The sequence below is a fragment of the Sinocyclocheilus rhinocerous genome, unplaced genomic scaffold (assembly GCF_001515625.1).
Source record: "Sinocyclocheilus rhinocerous isolate Xijiao unplaced genomic scaffold, SAMN03320098_v1.1 scaffold1168, whole genome shotgun sequence".
Lineage (NCBI taxonomy): Eukaryota > Metazoa > Chordata > Actinopteri > Cypriniformes > Cyprinidae > Sinocyclocheilus > Sinocyclocheilus rhinocerous.
The window spans coordinates 1,291,144-1,316,025 of record NW_015650373.1 but is presented as its reverse complement, the minus strand read 5'-3'; the positions used below and the strand labels follow the sequence as shown (position 1 = coordinate 1,316,025).

The following is a 24,882-nucleotide window of genomic DNA, read 5'->3' as shown; positions in this document are numbered from 1 at the left end:
TTAAACATAATTATATTGTATACACGGTTTTAAAAAATCTGTAAAAATATTACACGGAAATGTGCGCTGAAGGAATTTGCGTCTTTTAATTATACCTGTCATGCTTGTGGTTTTTCATCATTATACAGTCTGTTTAAAAAAATATTCAGAAATACATGAAGTACTACTTTTTGTCTTTTTTCCATTAAACTTTTATTAAACTGTAAGGATAAATTATATTGGAACGCATCTCCAAAATAATCGCATACACAGATGCACGTTGCCATTACAGTAGTCAGTGCCGAACAACAGGCAAATAAAATATAAACTGAGGTTACAAAAGTGATTCAGTCAAGATCAGTGAGGATTTTCTTTTCTTTTGTTCTTTGATTAAGCAGCAGCGGCTGCTGTCAATGCACGGATCCAATACACCCTTGTACAATACAACCTATTGTATTTATGGGATATTTTGATATAATTTTGTGTGTATTTGTCCATTCGAATGTGTAAGAATGCGAGAAAGAGAGCTCAGTCCAGCGTTCGCGTATATAAGAGGCGGCTTTTGTGCATGAGCTTTGTGTGTGTGTGTGTGTGAGCAGCACAGAAAACAGCGCGCGAGTGCAGAAGTGAGTTCTATTTAGTCTTCTTGCAGTTGAATCTTTTGAAATCACAATAAATGCGCGTACAGAAATCGAGAAGCAGAATCGAAATGTAATTTTATAACAAGTAATTTGATTCCTGACCTTACGCATCTGATCTGATTTCCGAAATTGGAATAGCTTTTCGATTCCCAACCCTCCTACTAAATTATTTCATTCTTGCATCCAAAAAGACCTGTATGGTGACTATGGGGAAAAATATTTTTTGCAACTTACTAGGTTTATTATTTGTCATTTCTTTTCCGATAATGTCGATAATCGTCTGCTACCTGACTGTTGACATCGACATCGCGATACTTACGAGACATCGTCGATATACGATAATATCGTCATATCGCCCAGCCCTAAAAGGCAGAAACCTCACAGATGTGTGAAACAGGGAAAAAAGCCAAGCTGTTCACATTTGTACAACACAGAGATGACCTTGTAAATAAAACACCTTTGCGGCAGGAATAAACCACAGAGCAGAACTTCCTCCCTCAGATATAGTCAAACCAAAACAGAAGACGCCAGATAAAGCTGTTCTCCTATCACGACTGACTGTGCTGACATTCCTGAAGAGGACATCTGGAGGGTGTGTGTATGTTTGTGAGGAGGGGAAGGGGGATCTGCTATATAAGGATGAGAGTTTTGGCTTTCACTTTTTAGTGGAATCACACAGCTTTATCAGAGAAAGGGAGGGATCCTGGATGTAACGATTTATAAAGGGAAGGAATTTGTGGTCATTGTTGCTGGTGTTTCAGTGGTTTACAGAATGTATTTTAAACCATTAATTTACTCAGAATACATGCGTCATAAATATTTATGCCATTTTTAACTTGTTAATAATCTTAAATGCTAAATAACAAAAGCTGGCTTACACTTTTAACTGTATTTACAGTAGTCAGTCACATTCCCGGTACCAGGGTTATTAACTAAAAATAAAACTATTAAAACATTTTTGTTAATTGAAATAAAGCTGAAATAAAATACAAATATTAGATGAAAACCTAAACTAAACTAAAATGTTGAAAATGCTTGTTGAAATGGCAACTAACTGAAAATTACTAACTGGAAATAAAAACAAAACTGAACTAAAAGTTAAATTAAAACTAAATTAAACCTAAACAATAAACTAATAAAAATGACAAAAGCACATTATAAAAAAATACTAAAACTTAAACTAAAATGAAAACTGAAAATAAAAAATAAATGATAATTACAAAATATCAATAAACTAAAATATTAATAACTAAAATAACACTGGTTTGTACCCAGTGAGGAAAAAACATGTAATACCATCATTACATGAAATATAAAAGAATATAAAAATATAAAAAAAAAAAATAAATAAAAAATAACGTCATATCGCCCAGCCCTAAAAGGCAGAAACCTCACAGATGTGTGAAACAGGGAAAAAAGCCAAGCTGTTCACATTTGTACAACACAGAGATGACCTTGTAAATAAAACACCTTTGCGGCAGGAATAAACCACAGAGCAGAACTTCCTCCCTCAGATATAGTCAAACCAAAACAGAAGACGCCAGATAAAGCTGTTCTCCTATCACGACTGACTGTGCTGACATTCCTGAAGAGGACATCTGGAGGGTGTGTGTATGTTTGTGAGGAGGGGGAGGGAGGGGGTGCTGCTATATAAGGATGAGAGTTTTGGCTTTCACTTTTTAGTGGAATCACACAGCTTTATCAGAGAAAGGGAGGGATCCTGGATGTAACGATTTATAAAGGGAAGGAATTTGTGGTCATTGTTGCTGGTGTTTCAGTGGTTTACAGAATGTATTTTAAACCATTAATTTACTCAGAATACATGCGTCATAAATATTTATGCCATTTTTAACTTGTTAATAATCTTAAATGCTAAATAACAAAAGCTGGCTTACACTTTTAACTGTATTTACAGTAGTCAGTCACATTCCCGGTACCAGGGTTATTAACTAAAAATAAAACTATTAAAACATTTTTGTTAATTGAAATAAAGCTGAAATAAAATACAAATATTAGATGAAAACCTAAACTAAACTAAAATGTTGAAAATGCTTGTTGAAATGGCAACTAACTGAAAATTACTAACTGGAAATAAAAACAAAACTGAACTAAAAGTTAAATTAAAACTAAATTAAACCTAAACAATAAACTAATAAAAATGACAAAAGCACATTATAAAAAAATACTAAAACTTAAACTAAAATGAAAACTGAAAATAAAAAATAAATGATAATTACAAAATATCAATAAACTAAAATATTAATAACTAAAATAACACTGGTTTGTACCCAGTGAGGAAAAAACATGTAATACCATCATTACATGAAATATAAAAGAATATAAAAATATAAAAGAATAAAATAAATAAAAAATAAATAAAATATTAAAATAATTAACTAATTATTACAATTATTATGGTGTGAATTATGTTATTTAAAATGATTTAAAGGGTTATTTAAAATGATTTAAACTCAGCAACATACACCCCTTTTGTCTGCCATTGGCTTAGTGAAAAGATAGCCCGCCACTACTTGATCCAATGTTGCAGCGTCTGAATGGTCAGGATGAGCAATGTTTTTATAGCATCACAGTGTTTACTCTTATTGGGTAAATCAATCTACAGATGGCTTTCTTCGTATTTGCATATTAAGGTTGGATAAGAGAAAGAGTTACAAACAATAAAAAACTGTGTGTGTGTATATATATATATATATATATATATATTTAGATGTATTTTTCTGTTGGCACTGTGATTGACAATCTATTACTCGATGGGTTAATATATGTGGTGTGGTGTGGTGTCATACTTGGGACGAGGCACTCGTTCTCCAGTGGGCGGAACAGCACAGTGACTTTCTCCAGATCCTGCAGTGCTGCTTTTGTATCTTCAAGCATGATTCGCTCTTCTCTCTGTTAAAGGAAACAGTTTGTAAACCCAAAATAATCCAGATCTTCATGCTGACGCAGGAGAGTATATGACTGAAACAATACTGCACACATTCAGGAAAATCCAGGATATGATGGCCTTGGTTCTGTATTTAGTCTCAAGATTCAGTTCTAAAACATTATTATCATGCTTGTGTATATTAGTAGAAAGCACTGAGACATTGTTGGATGACTGTCACTGAATCAGCTATGAGAAGATGTAACTTCTGGTAATGTCTCACCACATGTGGAGAGAGTGCTGACTGGAAGTTAAAGAGCACTCCGATGGTGGCGATCTGCTCCAGCCATTTACGGCTGACCTCTTTACTGTCCTCCTCATACTCTCCGTTATTGTTGAAACGCAGGTTCAGCGCATTCACAAGCTGCTCCGCTAATGCACACAGCGCCCCCACCAAAGACTGGCAGAATATGACATCCCGCCGCAACTGGAGTTCTGTGTCTGTGACAGAAGAGTAGAAAAGAATTCATGATATTTGTATAAATAGATGTATAGATGTGTGTACACTCACATTTATTCATTATGCATGGAAAATATTTGATCATTTTTCACTTCTTGTTTGTATCACATTTTTAAGAGTCAATAAAACATACATACAAATAAAAAATATTTGTCTTTGACTCAATCATTTGTTTAAACTATAATGTAAATTATAATATAAAACATTATATTATATTATAAATATGATTGTATATTCATATTCAGTACATCTGGTGAAGAGATACACTACTGCTTAAAAGTTTGGGGTTGGCAAGATGTTTTAATGTTTTTGAAACAAGCCTCTTGTGCTCATCAAGGCTGAATTTATTTGATCAACAATACAGTACAAACAGCAGTATTACTCCAGGCTTCAGTGTCACATGATCAGAAATCGTTCTAATATGCTGATTTGCTGCTCAAGTAACATTTTGTTTTATTATTAATGTTGAAAACAGTTGTGCTGCTTTATATTTTTGTGGAAATCATGATACATTTATTTCAGTATTCTTTGATAATTGGAAAGATTATACAACATTTGTTTTTAATATAAATCTTTCTAACATTATGAATTTCTTTACTGTCACTTCTGGTCCCTTTTAATCAATTTCAATCTTACAAGAAATGTATTAATTGCTTTAAAAAAAATCTTATTGACCCCAAGCTTTTGAACAGTATGTACTGTACAGGTTTATAACACCCTGGGTTCTCTATTAATATATTGTATTTTATTTATCAAACTGATCACATGAAATTAATAGTTATAAGTCATTATTAACTGCATATATCAATATTTGTTGAGAAAACACTTCAAATGATGATGATGATTGTTCAAAGACCTTTAAAATGTATGTATGGGTCAGAAGCCATTACTAACGGTGCTTATTTTTACTGTTTTAACTGCCATTTTATAGATAATTCCTCTAATGTTTAATTGGCAGATGTCGCTAATACGGATTAATTTACGGTTCACAGATCAGCATATATATTAGATTAGATTCAACTTTATTGTCATTGCACATGTAAGGTACAAGGCAACGAAATGCAGTTAGCATCTAACCAGAAGTGCATATATATATATATATAAATATATATATATCTCCCAAAGAGCGGTCTGAGGGGAATCCTGAAAATCCTAAAACAGTTGTAAGCCGTGCTAAGAGTGTGTAATACTTTAAGCAGATGGTGGGTTTCACAGCAGCACTGGGTGGGAACAGGGATTGGAGCTGCTGTCTGTGTGGAGCAGTAGGGATAAGGGCTCTAGATCAGGTTCCAAAGCAAACGCTCAACAGCTTCCATATGTCTCCCACCACAGACCCCACGGGACAAACCCACTCTCTCCGTTCTCTCACTTTATCTGTGTCTACTGCTCGCTCAGAAGCTCACAAACAGACACACCCCACTGCAACTTGACTGCATGCACACAAACTGTACACACTCCCTGCTACAGAATTCCAATAAAACACTCCCATATCACAGCACATAGAGGTGTCTGTAAATACAGCACAATCCAGAACAGTAGGGATGATAAATCACACACACTGCAGTTGCGTTTCTGAAGTCTCACACAGATGATGACGCAAGTGCATGACCAAGTAAACATTCTGAGTTGACTTTCAATAGATATTTGAAATGATCTACAATGGTCAAGTTCAACAAGGGAAAGGTTCAAATCTAGGAGTATCTTACCAGTGCATTTAAGCAATGCCAACAAGAGTTGACTCCTTCCATCTGCAACACAGTTACAAATAGACATGAATACAACCCAATGCATAACAATACAGGACAGACACATGATGCCTGTCTATTGCAGTGTATGGCACATGACAAGGCGCTCTAAAAAAGTGAATCTCAATATAAACAGTGTAATTTTTAATTTGTAATCATTCACAAAATAGTGTAAGGATTTGGATTAGCTAGTATTGGTTTTTACCAATAATAATGGGGAAACTGCTTTTCCATAGTTTTTCTGTTAACATGCTAGATGGTTTTCTTAAAGAGTGCCTCTCAAGTTTAACTTGAATACAAGTTTTAAATTGATTTTGAAGGACTCCTAAAACACCAATGGTATCTTGACATACTCCAATGGTAGCATTTTTCAAATCAGTTATTTGCCATTATTACTGCAAATTTTATTACATGAATCGGCATTAAAATAATGTACGCTGATGATTTGTGCACAATAACACCAGTACTAAAAAAAAGTGCTAAAAAAGTAATTAGAGCTATTCTGATATTGACTAAGTATCGTTACGGCTTGAACCTACCCTCTACGAAGCGATGAAGGCTGTTAATTAAAGATTTGATTGAAATGGGCAGGTTCCAAGGGTCCTCCTGGATGTTCTTGTGCAAGACATACCGCCAACGTGCAGTCCAGTCATCTGTGTGCCGAAACTCTGTTAAACAACAAAAGTGGGGGTAAAAATGTTATATATGGTGTATATATATAGACCTCTATTTTTAAATACATAAAACACATAGGAGAAACTACTGTGGTACCCTTGCATGCAGAGGTAATAACGGACAGATGCAAACAGAAACATTCACACACCCCTACCCACCTATAAAAGTCCCCCACACACTAACGGAGAACCCAAATACACACATCCCTCAAATGAGTTTCCAAACATAGCATGTAAATATAGCACACACGCACACCCCGACCGGGCGGTACCTGGCTGACTGTGGTCAGTGTGGAAATGCTTGGTTTCCTCGCAAGCTTTGCTCATGATAGGGCCCTTAAGGAGACTGTTGATAGAGTCAACCTGAGAATGAAAAAGACACAGTTAAGCCTGTCACCACACACATCCTGCACTAACTGAAGACCGGCTAACACCCTTGCTAACGTCAGGCCTGCTGCTTTCAGTCTGTCCACATGTAACCTGTCTGCACTGGATGAAAGAGCTCATTATTGATATCTGGGAAATTGAGAGGGGTCAAAATCCGGTGACTTCCAGAAGACGATAGATTTTGAGGTCAAAGAGCACAGGTGCAGAGGTCAAAGAGTGCTCACTAGACATGATGGTAATGTGATAAACGATACTGTGGGAGTTAGAAATGAAGAAGAGAGGGAAACTAAGAGGGGATGTATTGATGAAGAACAAAAATAGAAGGCAAAATAAGGAGGTGAGTGGTGTCAGACAAAGGGCAACAGTTACAAAGGGAATATCAAGTTTAAATTGGCAAAAGAGACTAAAAGTTTGATTTATCAGCAGGGAAATCATTATACCTGATTGAAAAGGTGTTCCAGACATCCATGAAGTTTATCCTGCTTGTCTAAAGGGATCTGCATATCACATGGCAACTCATCTCCTGGAAAACAAAATAAAAGTAGCAATTTCTTTTTAGTAGTTGTCCTGAATTTCAACATTGTAACCGCATCTGACAGATGACAGACAGTTACCTGAGCCCATCTCATCACTGCCCAGGTATGAACTGTTGCTCCGGACGCTGGTGTATGACAGCACTGAGTCCCGGTTACTGTTACATTCACTGTGAAAACACACAAATACAAATGTCTTCATGTGATGAAAAGGATGCCTGCAGAGACCAATTCCAATTTTACCAATATTTAAAAAAAAAAAGAAAAGATTTTTAATCATTTACAAAAAAAATTTTTAACCGTTCTCAAAGCATTATAGTCAATCAAACTGATGCGAAGTTCAGTAATTATTCTGAAGAAAAATTACAAATATAAAGGAAAACTTCACTGAAACAAACAACTTTCCAGGATCTCTGTATGGCTGTTTCACTCCTGTTCATTTTATCTGCAATACAGTGGCAGGGCAGTGGTTGAACACATATTAATCAATTTGTTTGGGCTCAGAATTATAGATTTTGATTAGCTAATAATGCTTAGCTTAGGCTGTTCAGGTTAAATTAGGTTAACTAACAGGTTTCTACAGAAGAAAGGAAGTCATAACGGTTTGGAATGACATTAAGGTGAGTAAATGATAATAGAAATGTACATTTTTGTTAAACTATCCCTTTAAGACAATTCCACACTGATTATAAGTGCTGAAGTCATTTCACAACGATTTAAACATCAACAAACTTCATCAACAATTAAACGCCTATCTAATAAGATCCACAAGTTTAGGTGGACGCCTTCTTCGCAGCCTTGAAATGTTTATTCTGAGACAGAATGAAACTTTCGAAATGTCTTCTTGTGTTCCAGAAAAGCTTGAGAGGGAAAACAGACTTGCCCAGACTACGCACTAGTAATAGAAAGAGTAGAAGTAGTTCCCTTTCCCCACCCCGCAATGAGAGGGGAGGACAAATATAGTGCCGCCACAAGCCAAGAATGGAAGCAGATCGAGCTTATGACCAGCAGGTTGCAACACTCCCAGAAATTGAGAGAGGGAAAAAAGGAGCATTCCCTTGTATTTTACCATTCAACCTCCTGAACCCTTGAAAGTTCATGTTCCCTAAAAGCCAGCCCTCTTCTCACGACAACAAGAACAGGCGGCCTAACCTACATCCCACAAACAAATCCAGTTACTTACAGTAAGAGCCTAAATAGAGGAAAAAACTTTTCTATCTATAATTCATGATGGCTGCAGCTGTTCATGAGCTCACCCTATCACAGAGTAGCAGGATTTTAAAGCAGAATGCCACATAATGATAGAGGGTGTAAAAGCAGGCATTCGTTTATCCTGACAGAAGCATAAAATCCACCCGGCTGTGGTCAGCCTCAGGTCTGCCCTGCTCCGTCAGGTCTAGATCACAACCAAACAAACTTTGCTCCATATAATGATGACATAACAATAGTGACTGAATATATTCTTAAGCGGTTAAAGAGGGCGTCTGGGTTGCTGTGGCACAACAGGTTCTTTGTGAGGGATGTTTATCGTCTCCCTACGTGTCTGTTTTAGCAACATCTGTTTGACAGGAGGAGCAGACAGGAGCCCAGAAGCCCCGTCTTGCTCACTCGCTCTGCTTCACACGTGCTGAAGGAAGACTGGGATTTTAAATCATCTTTAAATCATGTAATTTCCCAGAAAACAAAATGTTATTATGAGTCAATATAAAGCTCTCAAATCAGATAAAATTGGTGATTTTATCAATATCGTCATTATTATAAACTTATCTGACGGATAAAGAACAGAGAGGTAATGGGATCAGGACATGTTGCAGGTTGGACTCGAGCCTGTATTACTTATTTAAGAACCCAGGCTTCAACATGTTTCATAAATATTATCTCACAAACTTTTCCTCACCTGTAGGAGTCTCTGTAGCTCATGGTGTCGTGTCCAGAGTCCTCCTGATCATCTTCGTTGACTTTGAAGCACACTCTCTTGTTCCCGCCATGCTCCGTCTTGTCTTGGTCCGTCTCCTCCTGTATGGGTGAGGTTGAGGGGGCACTCTCAAACAAGGGTGGCTCTGAGCCCTGCGGCTGGGTCGGTCCAGTTATCGATGACAGAAGTCTAAGATGAAACATATTTAGAGAGGTTTCGAAACAGATCGACACGAACTGTTCTAATGAATTATAAGAGTGTTTTGACACCGAACCTGTGCAAGTTATGAGTTGATTTGCCCACTTATGATTAATGTTACCTGCAGCTGGAGCAGATCAACAGATAAAAATTATGAAAATAAGGGATCATTATCAGATGATTTCATTTTATCGTAATTAAAATTTTGATCATAAATTTGAGCAATGTCTAAATTATATATAATATTATATACACTAAATTAAAAAAGTTTGGGACAAGTAAGATTTTTTCAAAGAAATTAATACTTTTATTCAGCAAGGACAGATTAAATTGATCAAAAGAAAGAGTAAAGACCTTTACATTGTTACAAAAGACTTCTACTGAACTTTCTATTCATCAAAGAATCCTGAAAATTCAGCTTTGACATCACAGGAATAAATTACTTTTTAAAAAACAGTTATTTTATTTTGCAATAATATTTATCTATATTTTTGTTTTTACTCTATTTACTCTATTTTCAGACGTTAATGGACAAATTAGTGAGACAAAACTAGTGAGAGTGTGAAATGTGTTTTAAGAGAGCTTATTTTAAGGGTATTTTAAGACAATAAGGACAAAACTGCCTCTAGTTGAAGAAACACCCTTTTATTTCACTAATGAGCTTTGTTTTTTTATGGGACAGGGAAGTGTAGACTGACAGAAAGGCACTGGGAATGAGACAGGGAAGTGTAGACTGACAGAAAGGCACTGGGAATGAGACAGGGAAATGACTTCATTTCACTGACAATTAAATTCTACATCAGCACATGCTAGCTACTGAATAACAAACATTCGTTCCTCCTGAGAGGCTGTTGAAATGTCTCCACTGCAGTCGTTTGTTATGCTTCAGTCTTACATTTTTTTCTGTCTAAGCCATAAATATTTTTAGACTGTCATAAAAAAACATCCTTAAGTTTTGAACTCGAAGAACTCAAAGAGGAGGCTACTAAAACCTAATCTGAGCTTTCAGATGAGAATTTGAGAAAGTTGTAAATTTTAGTTTTTTTTACCAAATGTGCAGTTACATTTCAATGACTTTTTCACAATCTAAAAAGAACAATGTTGTAGATTATTAAATATCTTAGAATTTATTTTAGATTAAAAAGTATATTCACTATAGAAATTTATTTTCATTTTTTTTTAGTTCATTTTCAATTTATCGCTATTTTAATTCATTTTCAATAGTTCACTATTTTAATGTTATTTTGAACTCTGTTAAACTACTTCACCACTTACACATCTATCTGGGCCACGTATTGCTTCATCTCTCGCACTGATATGTCCAGGCGGTTATAGAGGCAGATGTAATTGTCCTGGCTCTCCATGTCTTCCTGTTTGAGGAGGAAGCTGAGACCTCCTTCTTCATGCTTCCTGCCGTCCTCTGTGCTCCCTTCACCCTCCTCCGTCTCTTCATCTAAACTCAAGCAACTCCAGGAGGGGGCCGCCATGCTGGTTACGCAATGCACAGCCTGGGACATGGGATTCACATTGGCTGCAGTAAGAAAATAAGTGACATTAATCAATAAGAAAAAAAAAAGTCACTTTTCTTGATTCAAACAGCATCCTGGATTTTTTCTTTTGTCACAGAGTTTGCAATCTAGAAAATATAACTGATGCCGCCTTACAATTTGGCCTAAAGAAGGCATCTTAGAAGACATAATTATGGTACTCAGACTTCGCAATGCTGGGCGCATGCCTTAAAATGCTGTCTAGGGACACAGCATTGTACGTTTGGAGTTTGTGTGACTCAATAAAACAGAAGAATTGAATGGCTGAAAAGCAGTGAGGCATACTCTTGCATGTGGTAAAGCCATGGACCATGAGGCTTTAGGTTGCAGAGAAGTGTACCGGAGGAATTTTAAACATCTCTGACCGTGAGACAACTGCAGAGCAGATGTGCAGCAGAGACTGAAAAATAAAAAGCTCTCGTGCTGAGGAGCAGAAGAAACAAAGCATTTTGTGGTTCTTTTCCCAGCTACACGTGGCGGCTAGACAGAAAGTTGGACCGCAGCAATCTAGGCAGGTGAAGCCAAAAATGAAAGCCAGATGCTTTGCCTCTTTAAGTTCTAGGGGATGCCCAGTTGAATTTGAAAATTTAGCTAAATATTATTAGTCTTGAAATTTTTGGACAAGTGCAGGATAGCTTGAATTTGAAAGTCTTGGAAGCACAAGTCGGCATGGCTTGAAAATCAACTAAATCCAGAAAAAAAAGGTTTATTAATTTATAGGTGTAAAGCAGTTTCATTAAAGTTGTATCATCTACAGGTATTGTTGCTAATAATATTTTTTTTATAAAGAAAACTAAAACTAAAAAAAAAAATAATAATAATAAAATATGAAAATTGCTATAAATAAATTTTATAATTTTTATTCCAAGAAAGACCGCAGCAATCTAGGCAGGTGAAGCCAAAAATGAAAGCCAGATGCTTTGCCTCTTTAAGTTCTAGGGGATGCCCAGTTGAATTTGAAAATTTAGCTAAATATTATTAGTCTTGAAATTTTTGGACAAGTGCAGGATAGCTTGAATTTGAAAGTCTTGGAAGCACAAGTCGGCATGGCTTGAAAATCAACTAAATCCAGAAAAAAAAGGTTTATTAATTTATAGGTGTAAAGCAGTTTCATTAAAGTTGTATCATCTACAGGTATTGTTGCTAATAATATTTTTTTTATAAAGAAAACTAAAACAAAAAAAAAAAAAAAATAATAATAAAATGATATAAAAATTGCTATAAATAAATTTTATAATTTTTATTCCAAGAAAAATCTGGACAAATCTGAACAACTGTTCCAACCAGGCCAGCAGAAACAGAAATCTCTATTGTTTAGCTTTGGTGTGTTGAGTTTGTGTTGTTATTTGATGATAAAGCTAAAATGACTTAATGTTTATGTTCTTAAATAAAGCATCAGGCCTCATAAACAAAAATCAAACAGTCATAATAAGAGAGAGATGCGGGCGTTAGGCTGCAGGGAGTGGATGACTATAGACCTATGGGACAGTGGAGGATGACATCACTAAAAGCTACTTATTATGGTCTAATGGTGTCTTAATGGAGGTGCTTTAAAAGGTTCTGGATTGCTTTGGGAATAGCAGGCCATGATTTTTACAAGACCTGGGAGGTTTTCACCATAAAGCTTAATTACTATTTTACAACTTTCAATAATTGTAACATGGAGACTTGGTTAACTGAGCCAATGAGCTGAATCCACACTGATTGAGTGATTTTAACATAGCAGTATTTAATCAAAAGTCATTTCTCGGACTTAAACAGTATATATTCTCTATAACGTATTTTATTGAGCTTTTATGAGAAACAGAAATATTAAAATGTATTATAGAAGAATATCTAATATTTAAATATAATATAATATTTAGTAATAAATCCCTTCAGTTATAAATGGTATCATAACTATGTGTACCTTGATCAGGATCAAGCCCAAAGAAGGAGTTCTTGCGTCCGAAGCGGATGCTGAAGGCTCGGCCTGCTGAGGAGGTGTTCTTCGGGCAGGACACCTGCATCAGGTTCAGATGACAGTTGGTGGGGACGAAGTCCATGCAGCCCAGAACATGAGGTTTAGTGCTCGCCTGCTTAAACATGGGCCAGGCCTTTGTCTGCAATTCCTCCACAAACTGACAGGAAATGAATTTTAAAGCACTATGAGACAGCATTTGCATAGTTTTTTTTCAATGCCTTTTATTCCATTTTTAAATATCAATTACATTAAAAAAAACTGTCATTCATGTCTCAAAACATTGTGATATTGTCCCATATGAGGTGCACTGGGGAATATGACAAAATGATAAAGTAGTAACAGCAAGACAGATGTCACACCTGTTTGTAGCTGCAAATGCGTTTTTCTATGCTCTCCAGCTTGGTGTCACAGATGTTTCGAAACTCAAACTGTGGCATGGTCACCACCTTCTCATTCTGAGCCATTAGCTGCTGGCAGTTCTTTACAAACAGACTGTCGTCCTTCACAAAGGCCTCCAGTATCTGAGAGCATTCAAAATACACATAAGAACATGTGATAGGTTAGAAAAACAACTTCTTTTAGGCCCTGTTTACACTAGTGCATTTTCGGTTTAAAACGGCGCTTCAAAATGAAAACGATCCTCGTCTACACTTGCGTTATCACTGTGTTTCAGAAACGATCTCCATCCACACTGCACAACCGAAAACGCATGTCACAAGACCATTCATGCAGGTACAACAATGAGCATGATGTTATTTTTTACACGGTCGTCAAGGATACGCAAAGCGAATGTTGGCAGCCACGCCCATCGTTTTCAAAAGTCTCTGTTTTGGTCCGTTTACACTGAAACACAACACCGGAGTTTTCAAACTAAAACGGGGTCTGTAGCGGTTTCGAAAGTCTACATTTTACATTTTTACATTTTACAAGTCTACATTTCGAGGGTCGAAAATGCCGGAGTAGTGTAAATGACAGGCGTAACCGTAGCAAAAGTTATGCGTTTTCAAACGAAAACGCACTAGTGTAAATGTAGCCTTAAATGTCCATCTTGAAATCTAATATATACAGTATAAGCAGAAGCACAATTATGGGTCATCAGAAACAAAATTCAGAAATTATGCATTTATCATTTAACCGTGGTCGGACCTTTGCAGCAAGGATGAAGCAGCCCTTGGGTTCCACCATCTTCTCCAGCACACAGTGTTTGATTCCTGCTGTGCTGACGTACTCGTACACAACCCCATGTTCCACATGAACATTATCCACATTCAGACTGACTGAAGGAACATCGTCAGTGATGGACAACTGTTCCAGCCTTCTTACAGAGCCTAGAAAATCCAAAGAACACACAAGTATAAAGAATCCAATAGGAACACAGATAAATGTTTACAGGACCATTTTTCATTGCATTACATTACAATGACATTAAAAAGGTCAATTATCTTTTTTGTCACTTGTTTTTATTTTTATTTCATTGTGCAGTTTTACTTTTAATTTCAGTTTAGATTTATTTTAAATTGTTCATAAATAGTTACATATATAATCTTTTGTAATATTATAAATGCCCTTTTTTATCAGTGATTCTGTTAGACAGAAAACACTAATAGTCAAATCAGGTTCGAGAGATTTGTAATTAATTTGAATTCACTCAAGAGATCAATGACATCAATGATTCGCCATTGGTCACAGCTTGCATTCACAAATGCATATGACACTGGATCTACAGTTCAGCACATTGTGCACATCCCTGGAAAAACTCTCAAAACAAAAAACTGATCATGAAAATAGAAAAAAGTCGGCACACTTGGGCTCCAAAGATACAAAAATGTAACAACAGACTATCACATAGGTGATGTTTCGAGCATGCAGGCTCTTCATCAGACAATTTTACTGGATCTACAGTTCCCATGGCTTTTGTATTCTGTTAACGACAATAATTTTTTGCCAACATACAGACACACACACTACCTGTTCCATTAGTGCAGCCATCCTCTGAATCTGAGCCATTCTCACACCCCCTGAAAGACATCTGCTCTTCCACATCCTCATACACACGGTACGCCCACTGACCACAGCTCTGCAGCAGAAGAAAAAAACGATATCACAAAGGGAGGAAACAGGTACTGTATAGAGTGTCAGAAGCAAATAACCTCTGGGATCACCATATGTGGGCCACACAGCCTATAAAAAGAACACATAATGCAGTGTTAAACATAATGCAGTGTTGATTCTCACAGTGTCTTGCTGCTCCAGGACAGGCTGACGGCCACTAAAGTGCTCCAGGACTTCCTGGTAGCTGCTTTGGTTCATGTTGTTGCCATTGACTTTGAGCACACACTGACCAGGCTGAAGACCCGCTGCTGCTGCCTCAGAGCCTGTATACACGCAAAAATGATGCCTATAATGTACAATGACCTAAACCAAACAAATTAAAGAAGTCAAATGGATGATTTTGAAGTCAGAAGGTTGTATATATTACATGTAGGCAAATCCAAACCAGTCTAGACACTTTCTAATCCACTTAAAGTGATGAAAGCTCCCATAATGGCACATTATGAATCTCTACTTTTGTCTAAGTTCTGTGAAGATGAGCTAATGGCTTTGACTTCAAAAAGCTCCTACAGTAGAGTGCGCTTTTTAAATCCAGAAACATGTGCAGGGATTCTGAGTTTGGGTTCAAATGCTGAGGAGCTCCAGATGTTGATCACATGACCACAGCAGCCTGGTGTCACGAAATTGCTTTATTTGAAAGCTTTTTATTTTTAGTACACTAACATCTGCCTGGCAGGTTAGATGGAGGGAATGCAATGCATTCCTTGATTCAGAATATTTATGTAAAAAAACAAAAACAAAAACAGAATGGCTCAGGGTTTTGAGGGCATAATCACTTTGCAAATGAATGTGACATGATGTGCATGTTTGTTTTGTTCGTCACAATCAATTAGAACTCACCTTTCTTCACTGCATGAACATAAGGTGGACAAGAACCGCAGAGAACAAAAGGAAGAGTGCCGTGAACATCTGGGATCTTCACAATCCTATCATATACACACACAAAGATATGAGATAAGCACATAAGCTAGGCTCTTTTGTCCATCTTATTTAAGTAACATCACATGAGCAAGAGTGTTGTTGTAATAGATGTATTCTGTGTTACTTAGCAAAATATCTTTTTTCAAGAACATCATTGTTTGGGGCACATAAAAGTGTCAGAGGAATAAGAAGTGCCAGCATGTTTAAACATTAATGAATACTCTTAAAAAACAGTGTTCTGCAGTGTGCTGCGCTCCTGCATGTAACTCTAATACCAGTAGTGTCATTTTACACTGTACCTGGCTACATTTAACACATCTGTGCATAAGTATCTGATTTCTGCCGTGAACTTGGACTCACTCTTTGTTCTTGGTGGCCACCAGCAGTCTGAGAGAGCGGCGTATACAGAAGGACTGGTTGATCATGGTCTCCACCTCAGAAAAGGCCCTCAGGAACACCAGGTCCTCATTAATGGAGTAGATCTTTCTACCCGGCTGAAGGCCTGCCATCTGCACCAAAAAAAAAACATGAAAACAAAAGGAAATAAATACAAAGAATCCAGCTGACAATCAATCAAAAATTAGGGGAAAAAAATAAAATAGGGTGTTACTCATAACAATTTTCTTTGATGTGCATTAGGATTGGGAGAGAGATGAGTGATATGTTAATGAGGATTAGACAATTGGCAGACAGAATTGAGAGAACCTCACACCTTTATGGCAAAAGGGCTTTATATAGCTTGAAAAAATATATAATCAGCACTTTCAGTTTACCAAGCAGTTCATTTGAAAGTGCAATTAAAAATGTGTGGAGGGAAGAAAAAAGGAATGGATGAAAAAAGCAAGAAAGGTAGGGAAGAAGGAAATGTGGAAAGAAGAAATTAAACTAATGAATGGCAGGAAGGAAGAAAGAAAGAAAGAAAGAAAGAAAGAACGAAAGAAAGAAATTAATGAAAGAAACAAAAGCCAAAACACTTGTAAGCTATAAGAAACAGAAAAAAAGAGATGAAAAACAAGAAAGAAGGAAAAGATCTGATGAAACAGAAGGGGGAAAAAAAGGTAAGTGTGAGGACTCTGTGGAAAATATGATGGGACATGCTTAATTGCTTCTCCCTGATCTCCAGAGAGCAGAGCTGTGAAGACAGAGGGAGTGGAATGAATTAAGCAAGCATGTCCAGGACCCGACGCATGATCTGTAAGTGTCAGGACATAAAGCACTTCCACTCATTCACTGGATTAATCACCATTACAATCACACTCTCATCTTCTGCAGATGCTTCTGTGAACAGCAGTGTGACACATTAAAGTGGACAAAAGGTCTCGTGTCAGGTCTAATAGGCACAGTGGGGATAAAATTAGTGGTGGTTTAGATCTTAACCATAATTATCTACACATCTTCCACAAACATCTGGCAGAGCTGTACAGAGCATGAACACAAATAACCCTGTGCACTGAAAATAACGCATTCGAGTTGAAGAGGTCCTCCTTCAAATGACAGATATAAAAAAATAGACATTATTCACTCCAAAATCTAAAAAAAAATATATATATATAAGAAATTATATTTTGCATAGTTTTATCTCATTATATTATAGTTTTATCTTTACTAATATCTTGATTAGTTTTTTTGCACTGCTATTTTTTTTTCAGAATAATTAAACATGTTTGACTCCCCCCTTGCAATTATCATTATCATTCTCCACAAATTTTATGAAACACCAATTACTTTTACTATTATTTGATTAAATAATATTTCAAATAATGTACACTAGCATTCAAAAGTTTGTCAGTAACATTAATACTTTCATAAACTGATTGGTTAAAAGTGACAGTAAAGTCATTTATAATGTTACAAAATATTTCAAAGAAATGCATTTCCTTGAAAAAAATAAAATCCTGAAAAAAAATAAAATAAAAATCACTTTATAACTGTTACACAACACAACACAACTGCTTTCAACATTGATAATATGTTTTCAGCATTAAATCAGCATATTATTTTTGTCTTTCCATTTTGGAGTGAAATATTATGACATTTTCTGGACAGGTTTTATGAAATTGCATAGTTCAAATATGAATATAACGTTTATGTTAACAAAAAAGGTTCTAGATATAAAACGAAGTCAGGTTCGAGAGATTTGTAATTAATTTGAATTCACTCAAGAGATCAATGACATCAATGATTCGCCATTGGTCACAGCTTGCATTCACAAATGCATATGACACTGGATCTACAGTTCAGCACATTGTGCACATCCCTGGAAAAACTCTCAAAACAAAAAACTGATCATGAAAATAGAAAAAAGTCGGCACACTTGGGTTCCAAAGATACAAAAATGTAACAACAGACTATCACATAGGTGATGTTTCGAGCATGCAGGCTCTTCATCAGACAATTTTACTGGATCTACAGTTCCCATGGCTTTTGTATTCTGTTAACGACAATAATTTTTTGCCAACATACAGACACACACACTACCTGTTCCATTAGTGCAGCCATCCTCTGAATCTGAGCCATTCTCACACCCCCTGAAAGACATCTGCTCTTCCACATCCTCATACACACGGTACGCCCACTGACCACAGCTCTGCAGCAGAAGAAAAAAACGATATCACAAAGGGAGGAAACAGGTACTGTATAGAGTGTCAGAAGCAAATAACCTCTGGGATCACCATATGTGGGCCACACAGCCTATAAAAAGAACACATAATGCAGTGTTAAACATAATGCAGTGTTGATTCTCACAGTGTCTTGCTGCTCCAGGACAGGCTGATGGCCACTAAAGTGCTCCAGGACTTCCTGGTAGCTGCTTTGGTTCATGTTGTTGCCATTGACTTTGAGCACACACTGACCAGGCTGAAGACCCGCTGCTGCTGCCTCAGAGCCTGTATACACGCAAAAATGATGCCTATAATGTACAATGACCTAAACCAAACAAATTAAAGAAGTCAAATGGATGATTTTGAAGTCAGAAGGTTGTATATATTACATGTAGGCAAATCCAAACCAGTCTAGACACTTTCTAATCCACTTAAAGTGATGAAAGCTCCCATAATGGCACATCATAAATCTCTACTTTTGTCTAAGTGCCGTGAAGATGAGCTAACGGCTTTGACTTCAAAAAGCTCCTAGAGTGCGCTTTTTAAATCCAGAAACATGTGCAGGGATTCTGAGTTTGGGTTCAAATGCTGAGGAGCTCCAGATGTTGATCACATGACCACAGCAGCCTGGTGTCACGAAATTGCTTTATTTGAAAGCTTTTTATTTTTAGTACACTAACATCTGCCTGGCAGGTTAGATGGAGGGAATGCAATGCATTCCTTGATTCAGAATATTTATGTAAAAAAACAAAAACAAAAACAGAATGGCTCAGGGTTTTGAGGGCATAATCACTTTGCAAATGAATGTGACATGATGTGCATGTTTGTTTTGTTCGTCACAATCAATTAGAACTCACCTTTCTTCACTGCATGAACATAAGGTGGACAAGAACCGCAGAGAACAAAAGGAAGAGTGCCGTGAACATCTGGGATCTTCACAATCCTATCATATACACACACAAAGATATGAGATAAGCACATAAGCTAGGCTCTTTTGTCCATCTTATTTAAGTAACATCACATGAGCAAGAGTGTTGTTGTAATAGATGTATTCTGTGTTACTTAGCAAAATATCTTTTTTCAAGAACATCATTGTTTGGGGCACATAAAAGTGTCAGAGGAATAAGAAGTGCCAGCATGTTTAAACATTAATGAATACTCTTAAAAAAACAGTGTTCTGCAGTGTGCTGCGCTCCTGCATGTAACTCTAATACCAGTAGTGTCATTTTACACTGTACCTGGCTACATTTAACACATCTGTGCATAAGTATCTGATTTCTGCCGTGAACTTGGACTCACTCTTTGTTCTTGGTGGCCACCAGCAGTCTGAGAGAGCGGCGTATACAGAAGGACTGGTTGATCATGGTCTCCACCTCAGAAAAGGCCCTCAGGAACACCAGGTCCTCATTAATGGAGTAGATCTTTCTACCCGGCTGAAGGCCTGCCATCTGCACCAAAAAAAAAACATGAAAACAAAAGGAAATAAATACAAAGAATCCAGCTGACAATCAATCAAAAATGAGGGGGAAAAAATAAAATAGGGTGTTACTCATAACAATTTTCTTTGATGTGCATTAGGATTGGGAGAGAGATGAGTGATATGTTAATGAGGATTAGACAATTGGCAGACAGAATTGAGAGAACCTCACACCTTTATGGCAAAAGGGCTTTATATAGCTTGAAAAAATATATAATCAGCACTTTCAGTTTACCAAGCAGTTTGAATGAAAGTGCAATTAAAAATGTGTGGAGGGAAGAAAAAAGGAATGGATGAAAAAAGCAAGAAAGGTAGGGAAGAAGGAAATGTGGAAAGAAGAAATTAAACTAATGAATGGCAGGAAGGAAGAAAGAAAGAAAGAAAGAAAGAAAGAACGAAAGAAAGAAATTAATGAAAGAAACAAAAGCCAAAACACTTGTAAGCTATAAGAAACAGAAAAAAAGAGATGAAAAACAAGAAAGAAGGAAAAGATCTGATGAAACAGAAGGGGGAAAAAAAGGTAAGTGTGAGGACTCTGTGGAAAATATGATGGGACATGCTTAATTGCTTCTCCCTGATCTCCAGAGAGCAGAGCTGTGAAGACAGAGGGAGTGGAATGAATTAAGCAAGCATGTCCAGGACCCGACGCATGATCTGTAAGTGTCAGGACATAAAGCACTTCCACTCATTCACTGGATTAATCACCATTACAATCACACTCTCATCTTCTGCAGATGCTTCTGTGAACAGCAGTGTGACACATTAAAGTGGACAAAAGGTCTCGTGTCAGGTCTAATAGGCACAGTGGGGATAAAATTAGTGGTGGTTTAGATCTTAACCATAATTATCTACACATCTTCCACAAACATCTGGCAGAGCTGTACAGAGCATGAACACAAATAACCCTGTGCACTGAAAATAACGCATTCGAGTTGAAGAGGTCCTCCTTCAAATGACAGATATAAAAAAATAGACATTATTCACTCCAAAATCTAAAAAAAAATATATATATATAAGAAATTATATTTTGCATAGTTTTATCTAATTATATTATAGTTTTATCTTTACTAATATCTTGATTAGTTTTTTTGCACTGCTATTTTTTTTTCAGAATAATTAAACATGTTTGACTCCCCCCTTGCAATTATCATTATCATTCTCCACAAATTTTATGAAACACCAATTACTTTTACTATTATTTGATTAAATAATATTTCAAATAATGTACACTAGCATTCAAAAGTTTGTCAGTAACATTAATACTTTCATAAACTGATTGGTTAAAAGTGACAGTAAAGTCATTTATAATGTTACAAAATATTTCAAAGAAATGCATTTCCTTGAAAAAAATAAAATCCTGAAAAAAAATAAAATAAAAATCACTTTATAACTGTTACACAACACAACACAACTGCTTTCAACATTGATAATATGTTTTCAGCATTAAATCAGCATATTATTTTTGTCTTTCCATTTTGGAGTGAAATATTATGACATTTTCTGGACAGGTTTTATGAAATTGCATAGTTCAAATATGAATATAACGTTTATGTTAACAAAAAAGGTTCTAGATATAAAACGAAGTCTCATTTAGCGATTACATTTACATCGTTTTTTTAAGCCTTTTTTGATTATACAGTATTGCTAGAAATTAAATAATAAAGTATTACTTCAATGAACCAGTGCTAAATGTGACTGATGATCAGACAGTGAAACGTGAAAAGAGTTGTTTAGGTTTTGTTACTCTCTATGGAAGGCTACCAGCTCACATATATGTATATATATATATATATATATATAGATAGATAGATAGATAATTTGGGTGGAAATGCCTTATAAGAAAGAAAACACAGCTTACTTGGGGAAATCCCAAATGTGGCAGACTGTGAGACTCAAGCCAACCATTGGCATGTATTTTGGGTTATGCTCAGTCAATGATATTTTTTGTATAGGGCAGAGAAATGTGGAGAACTAGGATGCGGTTACTCAAACTCATACCTCTGCATATGAGCCCCTGGTCACACTCTTCACTATGATGGCCTTGTTCTTCTCTTCGATCTCAAACCCATAGTCCTCCTCTTCAGGATGGATCTGTACACGGATGAGAGAAACACTATATCAGCACAAGGGTCAAAAAATGAATAATGATGGTAACGTCTCAAAATAAATGCAGAACGGAACGGAAAAGAATGTGTTACTTTCAGGACTCAAATTATGATTTAGCAGCTCGGTGCCGCACTGAGAGAGCAGAAGCATTTGTGCAAATGTGTGAACAAGCTACGCATCCTGTAGTCCAAAAGCTATTTGAGGTATTAAGTCTTTTCTTCTAAAAATAACCAAACAATAATCTGTTCAAATGTGCCACAGCTGCATGCTAACAGGTCAGCTCAGGTGATAAAGGCGTTATCATGGATGAAAGTTTACACTGGTTTTAGGACAAATCTGGATCATAACAAGGATATAATGCTCAGTTTCTCCACAGCTACACATGAGATGGGCTTTTATGTGCTTTTATTATCTAAGAGCCAAAGCAGAACATGGTTACCAGCCCTGTAAATGCCTTTTTTGTCTTATTTCTATTCATCAATCCTTATTTTCTCTGAAAATCTGCAGTGGCGTACGGTCCTGACGTCTGAGAGGGCCAACTGAGGAGGGTAAATCGAGATGAGAACAGAGAGGAGAAAGTGTTTGATGATCTGGAGGAGGAATCTGTCAGTCTATAAGGGATGAAAGAGTAGTTTGTAAAGGTCAGGGTAATTACTGATGGACGAGGAGGGTGTTAATTGGCAGGAGGAGAAAATTAAATGCATGGCTGATGGTTTAGTGGCATGAATATGTGTCTAAAAATATAGGTGGGTGTGGTTTCTTATTTAGGTTTCTTTCTTTTTTCTTTCCTTTTACATTAGTATTGTTGATACTGGGCCAAGTTGGTCAAACTGAGAATAATCTAAATCTGATATCTTCCGTATCTTGTCAAGCTACACATAATATAAGCAGTTAAACTGAGGTCAAACTTATTTTTACTATGAGAACAGGACCTCAATTAGCATCTTAATCTTGACTACACTAAATACAACTAAAGAGGCACTGACTTCCATTCATATGAATGTGGGACACACATTTGGTGAACTCTGACCTGTGAATTAGTTTCATATGTGACCAACAGAAGATCAATATGTCACATTTAGCTGAAATAAAAGAACAAAAACTTTTGCTGCAGGTTATGAGTATAACAGGAAAGTGGAGTAGATCGCATATTTTAAAATTTTGGATTTATTATAATTTGTTACATGTTGAATGTATATTTTGAAAAAAAAGATGTCATATCTCGTCCGCTGAAGTGTTTGAAGAAAGTTTGCATCAAGTGTTACACCCCTTAACACAACTAATTTAATTAACACAACTAAAAACTAATTTATATAACAAATTTGAACAATGATGAACTATCATTTATCAACAAAAAAAAATGACATAAAATACCACAGTTGTACTCACATAAATCAGTGAATACTTTTTGAACCATTTGATTTACATGAATTGTCCAAACAAACTGATTTACAAGAATGAATCAAACTAATCAAAGCTACATTTGAGAGAAATGACAGGAAAGAACCTTTGATCATTTTAATGCCCAAGTTCACTTGGGTTATAAAGCGACATATAAACAGCTACGCTCGTGTTATTACAAAAACTACAGCATTTCGAATTAAGTTCAGCTACTGTCACGCTACTGAAAAATACGGTTAAGTTTGCAGCATTGCTAGTTATCCCTCAACACAGCTCTCCACGGGGGAGAAACCCCTGCTGTGTGCGTGTCTGTGTATCTCACCACTAAGGATTTGGCAAGGATGTTCTCGATGAGTTTGAAGTCACTGCGAAGCTGTTTACTCTTGGAGCTCGTACCCTCGGTCTCCTCATCGGCATAGAAGCGGAAAAACTGTGACTCATCCTTAAATTCGCTTTTCTCCAGGACTGCAAGGCAAAGTTTAGAATTGAATTTAACTGAGACTGAATTAAAAAACAGTTTTACACTTTTATAAACAGGTAAAACAAAACACTTATAACTCAGTGCTGATCATATCTGCTGATGGCAAAATGATTTGACAGTGTGAAATGAGTTGACTGCATCACCCTTCAGTTTCCGTCAAAACAACTCATGTCTGTGGGATTGATGTCTGAGGTGAAGGATGAAGGCAGAGGATTTAATGGGAAGTCTGGCGTTTGCAAGTGTGCTTTTTTTCCCTCTAAGGAAGACGGTGACAGATAGTGTGTTTGTGTTTTCAGGAACTTTGTAGGGACAGGCTGTTCTGTCTGTGAATTCTAAGCAAAATATTGCTGTGGATTGTTTTGGAAGTTGAGATCCGACATGACTGCAAAACTCTTCTATAACTCGGACAGGAGACTTGTGTCTACGAGCAGGTGTATCTAATCAGAAAACATTCTTTTCCACTATTGTGACTATTTCTGTTCTATCAGAGGCCCCAGATGTTATTGCGACAGCTGTTTCCATCTAAAACACAGTCATCTCTCTTAATTTTACTCTCTATGTCTCTCGTACAAACAAACTAGACCTCTGGCAGACACATTCAGTGTGATATTAAAAAGCCATAACTGTAAAACTGTGCTGCACTTAATGCACGGATCAATGAATGTAGACAAAAAAAAAGATGATTGGCTGAGTCGCCTTCTAAACTGTAAAATACCATACAAACATACACTTTTGACCTTGTTACATTAGTACTACACTGCATCACTTCATCTATGTGTTGCTTGACAACCATTCTGC

General features: G+C 36.4%; 1 protein-coding gene across 1 annotated transcript in view; it reads right to left on the bottom strand.

Moving 5' to 3' along the window:
* The window catches only part of LOC107711923 (phosphatidylinositol 3,4,5-trisphosphate-dependent Rac exchanger 1 protein-like), an 83,217-nt gene that overhangs the window by 4,362 nt on the left and 53,973 nt on the right, over window positions 1-24,882 (bottom strand). Inside the window, exons 16-33 of the mRNA XM_016517014.1 lie at window positions 23,926-24,068; window positions 22,095-22,187; window positions 19,919-20,067; window positions 19,477-19,562; window positions 18,765-18,904; window positions 18,498-18,594; window positions 14,133-14,314; window positions 13,346-13,507; window positions 12,933-13,143; window positions 10,752-11,007; window positions 9,261-9,467; window positions 7,445-7,533; window positions 7,271-7,353; window positions 6,716-6,806; window positions 6,309-6,437; window positions 5,731-5,772; window positions 3,788-4,005; window positions 3,428-3,530 (exon numbers count right to left, since the gene is read on the bottom strand). Of these exons, the coding sequence (XP_016372500.1) occupies window positions 3,428-3,530; window positions 3,788-4,005; window positions 5,731-5,772; window positions 6,309-6,437; window positions 6,716-6,806; window positions 7,271-7,353; window positions 7,445-7,533; window positions 9,261-9,467; window positions 10,752-11,007; window positions 12,933-13,143; window positions 13,346-13,507; window positions 14,133-14,314; window positions 18,498-18,594; window positions 18,765-18,904; window positions 19,477-19,562; window positions 19,919-20,067; window positions 22,095-22,187; window positions 23,926-24,068 (2,481 nt within the window). The remainder of the gene's footprint in view (window positions 1-3,427; window positions 3,531-3,787; window positions 4,006-5,730; window positions 5,773-6,308; window positions 6,438-6,715; window positions 6,807-7,270; window positions 7,354-7,444; window positions 7,534-9,260; window positions 9,468-10,751; window positions 11,008-12,932; window positions 13,144-13,345; window positions 13,508-14,132; window positions 14,315-18,497; window positions 18,595-18,764; window positions 18,905-19,476; window positions 19,563-19,918; window positions 20,068-22,094; window positions 22,188-23,925; window positions 24,069-24,882) is intronic.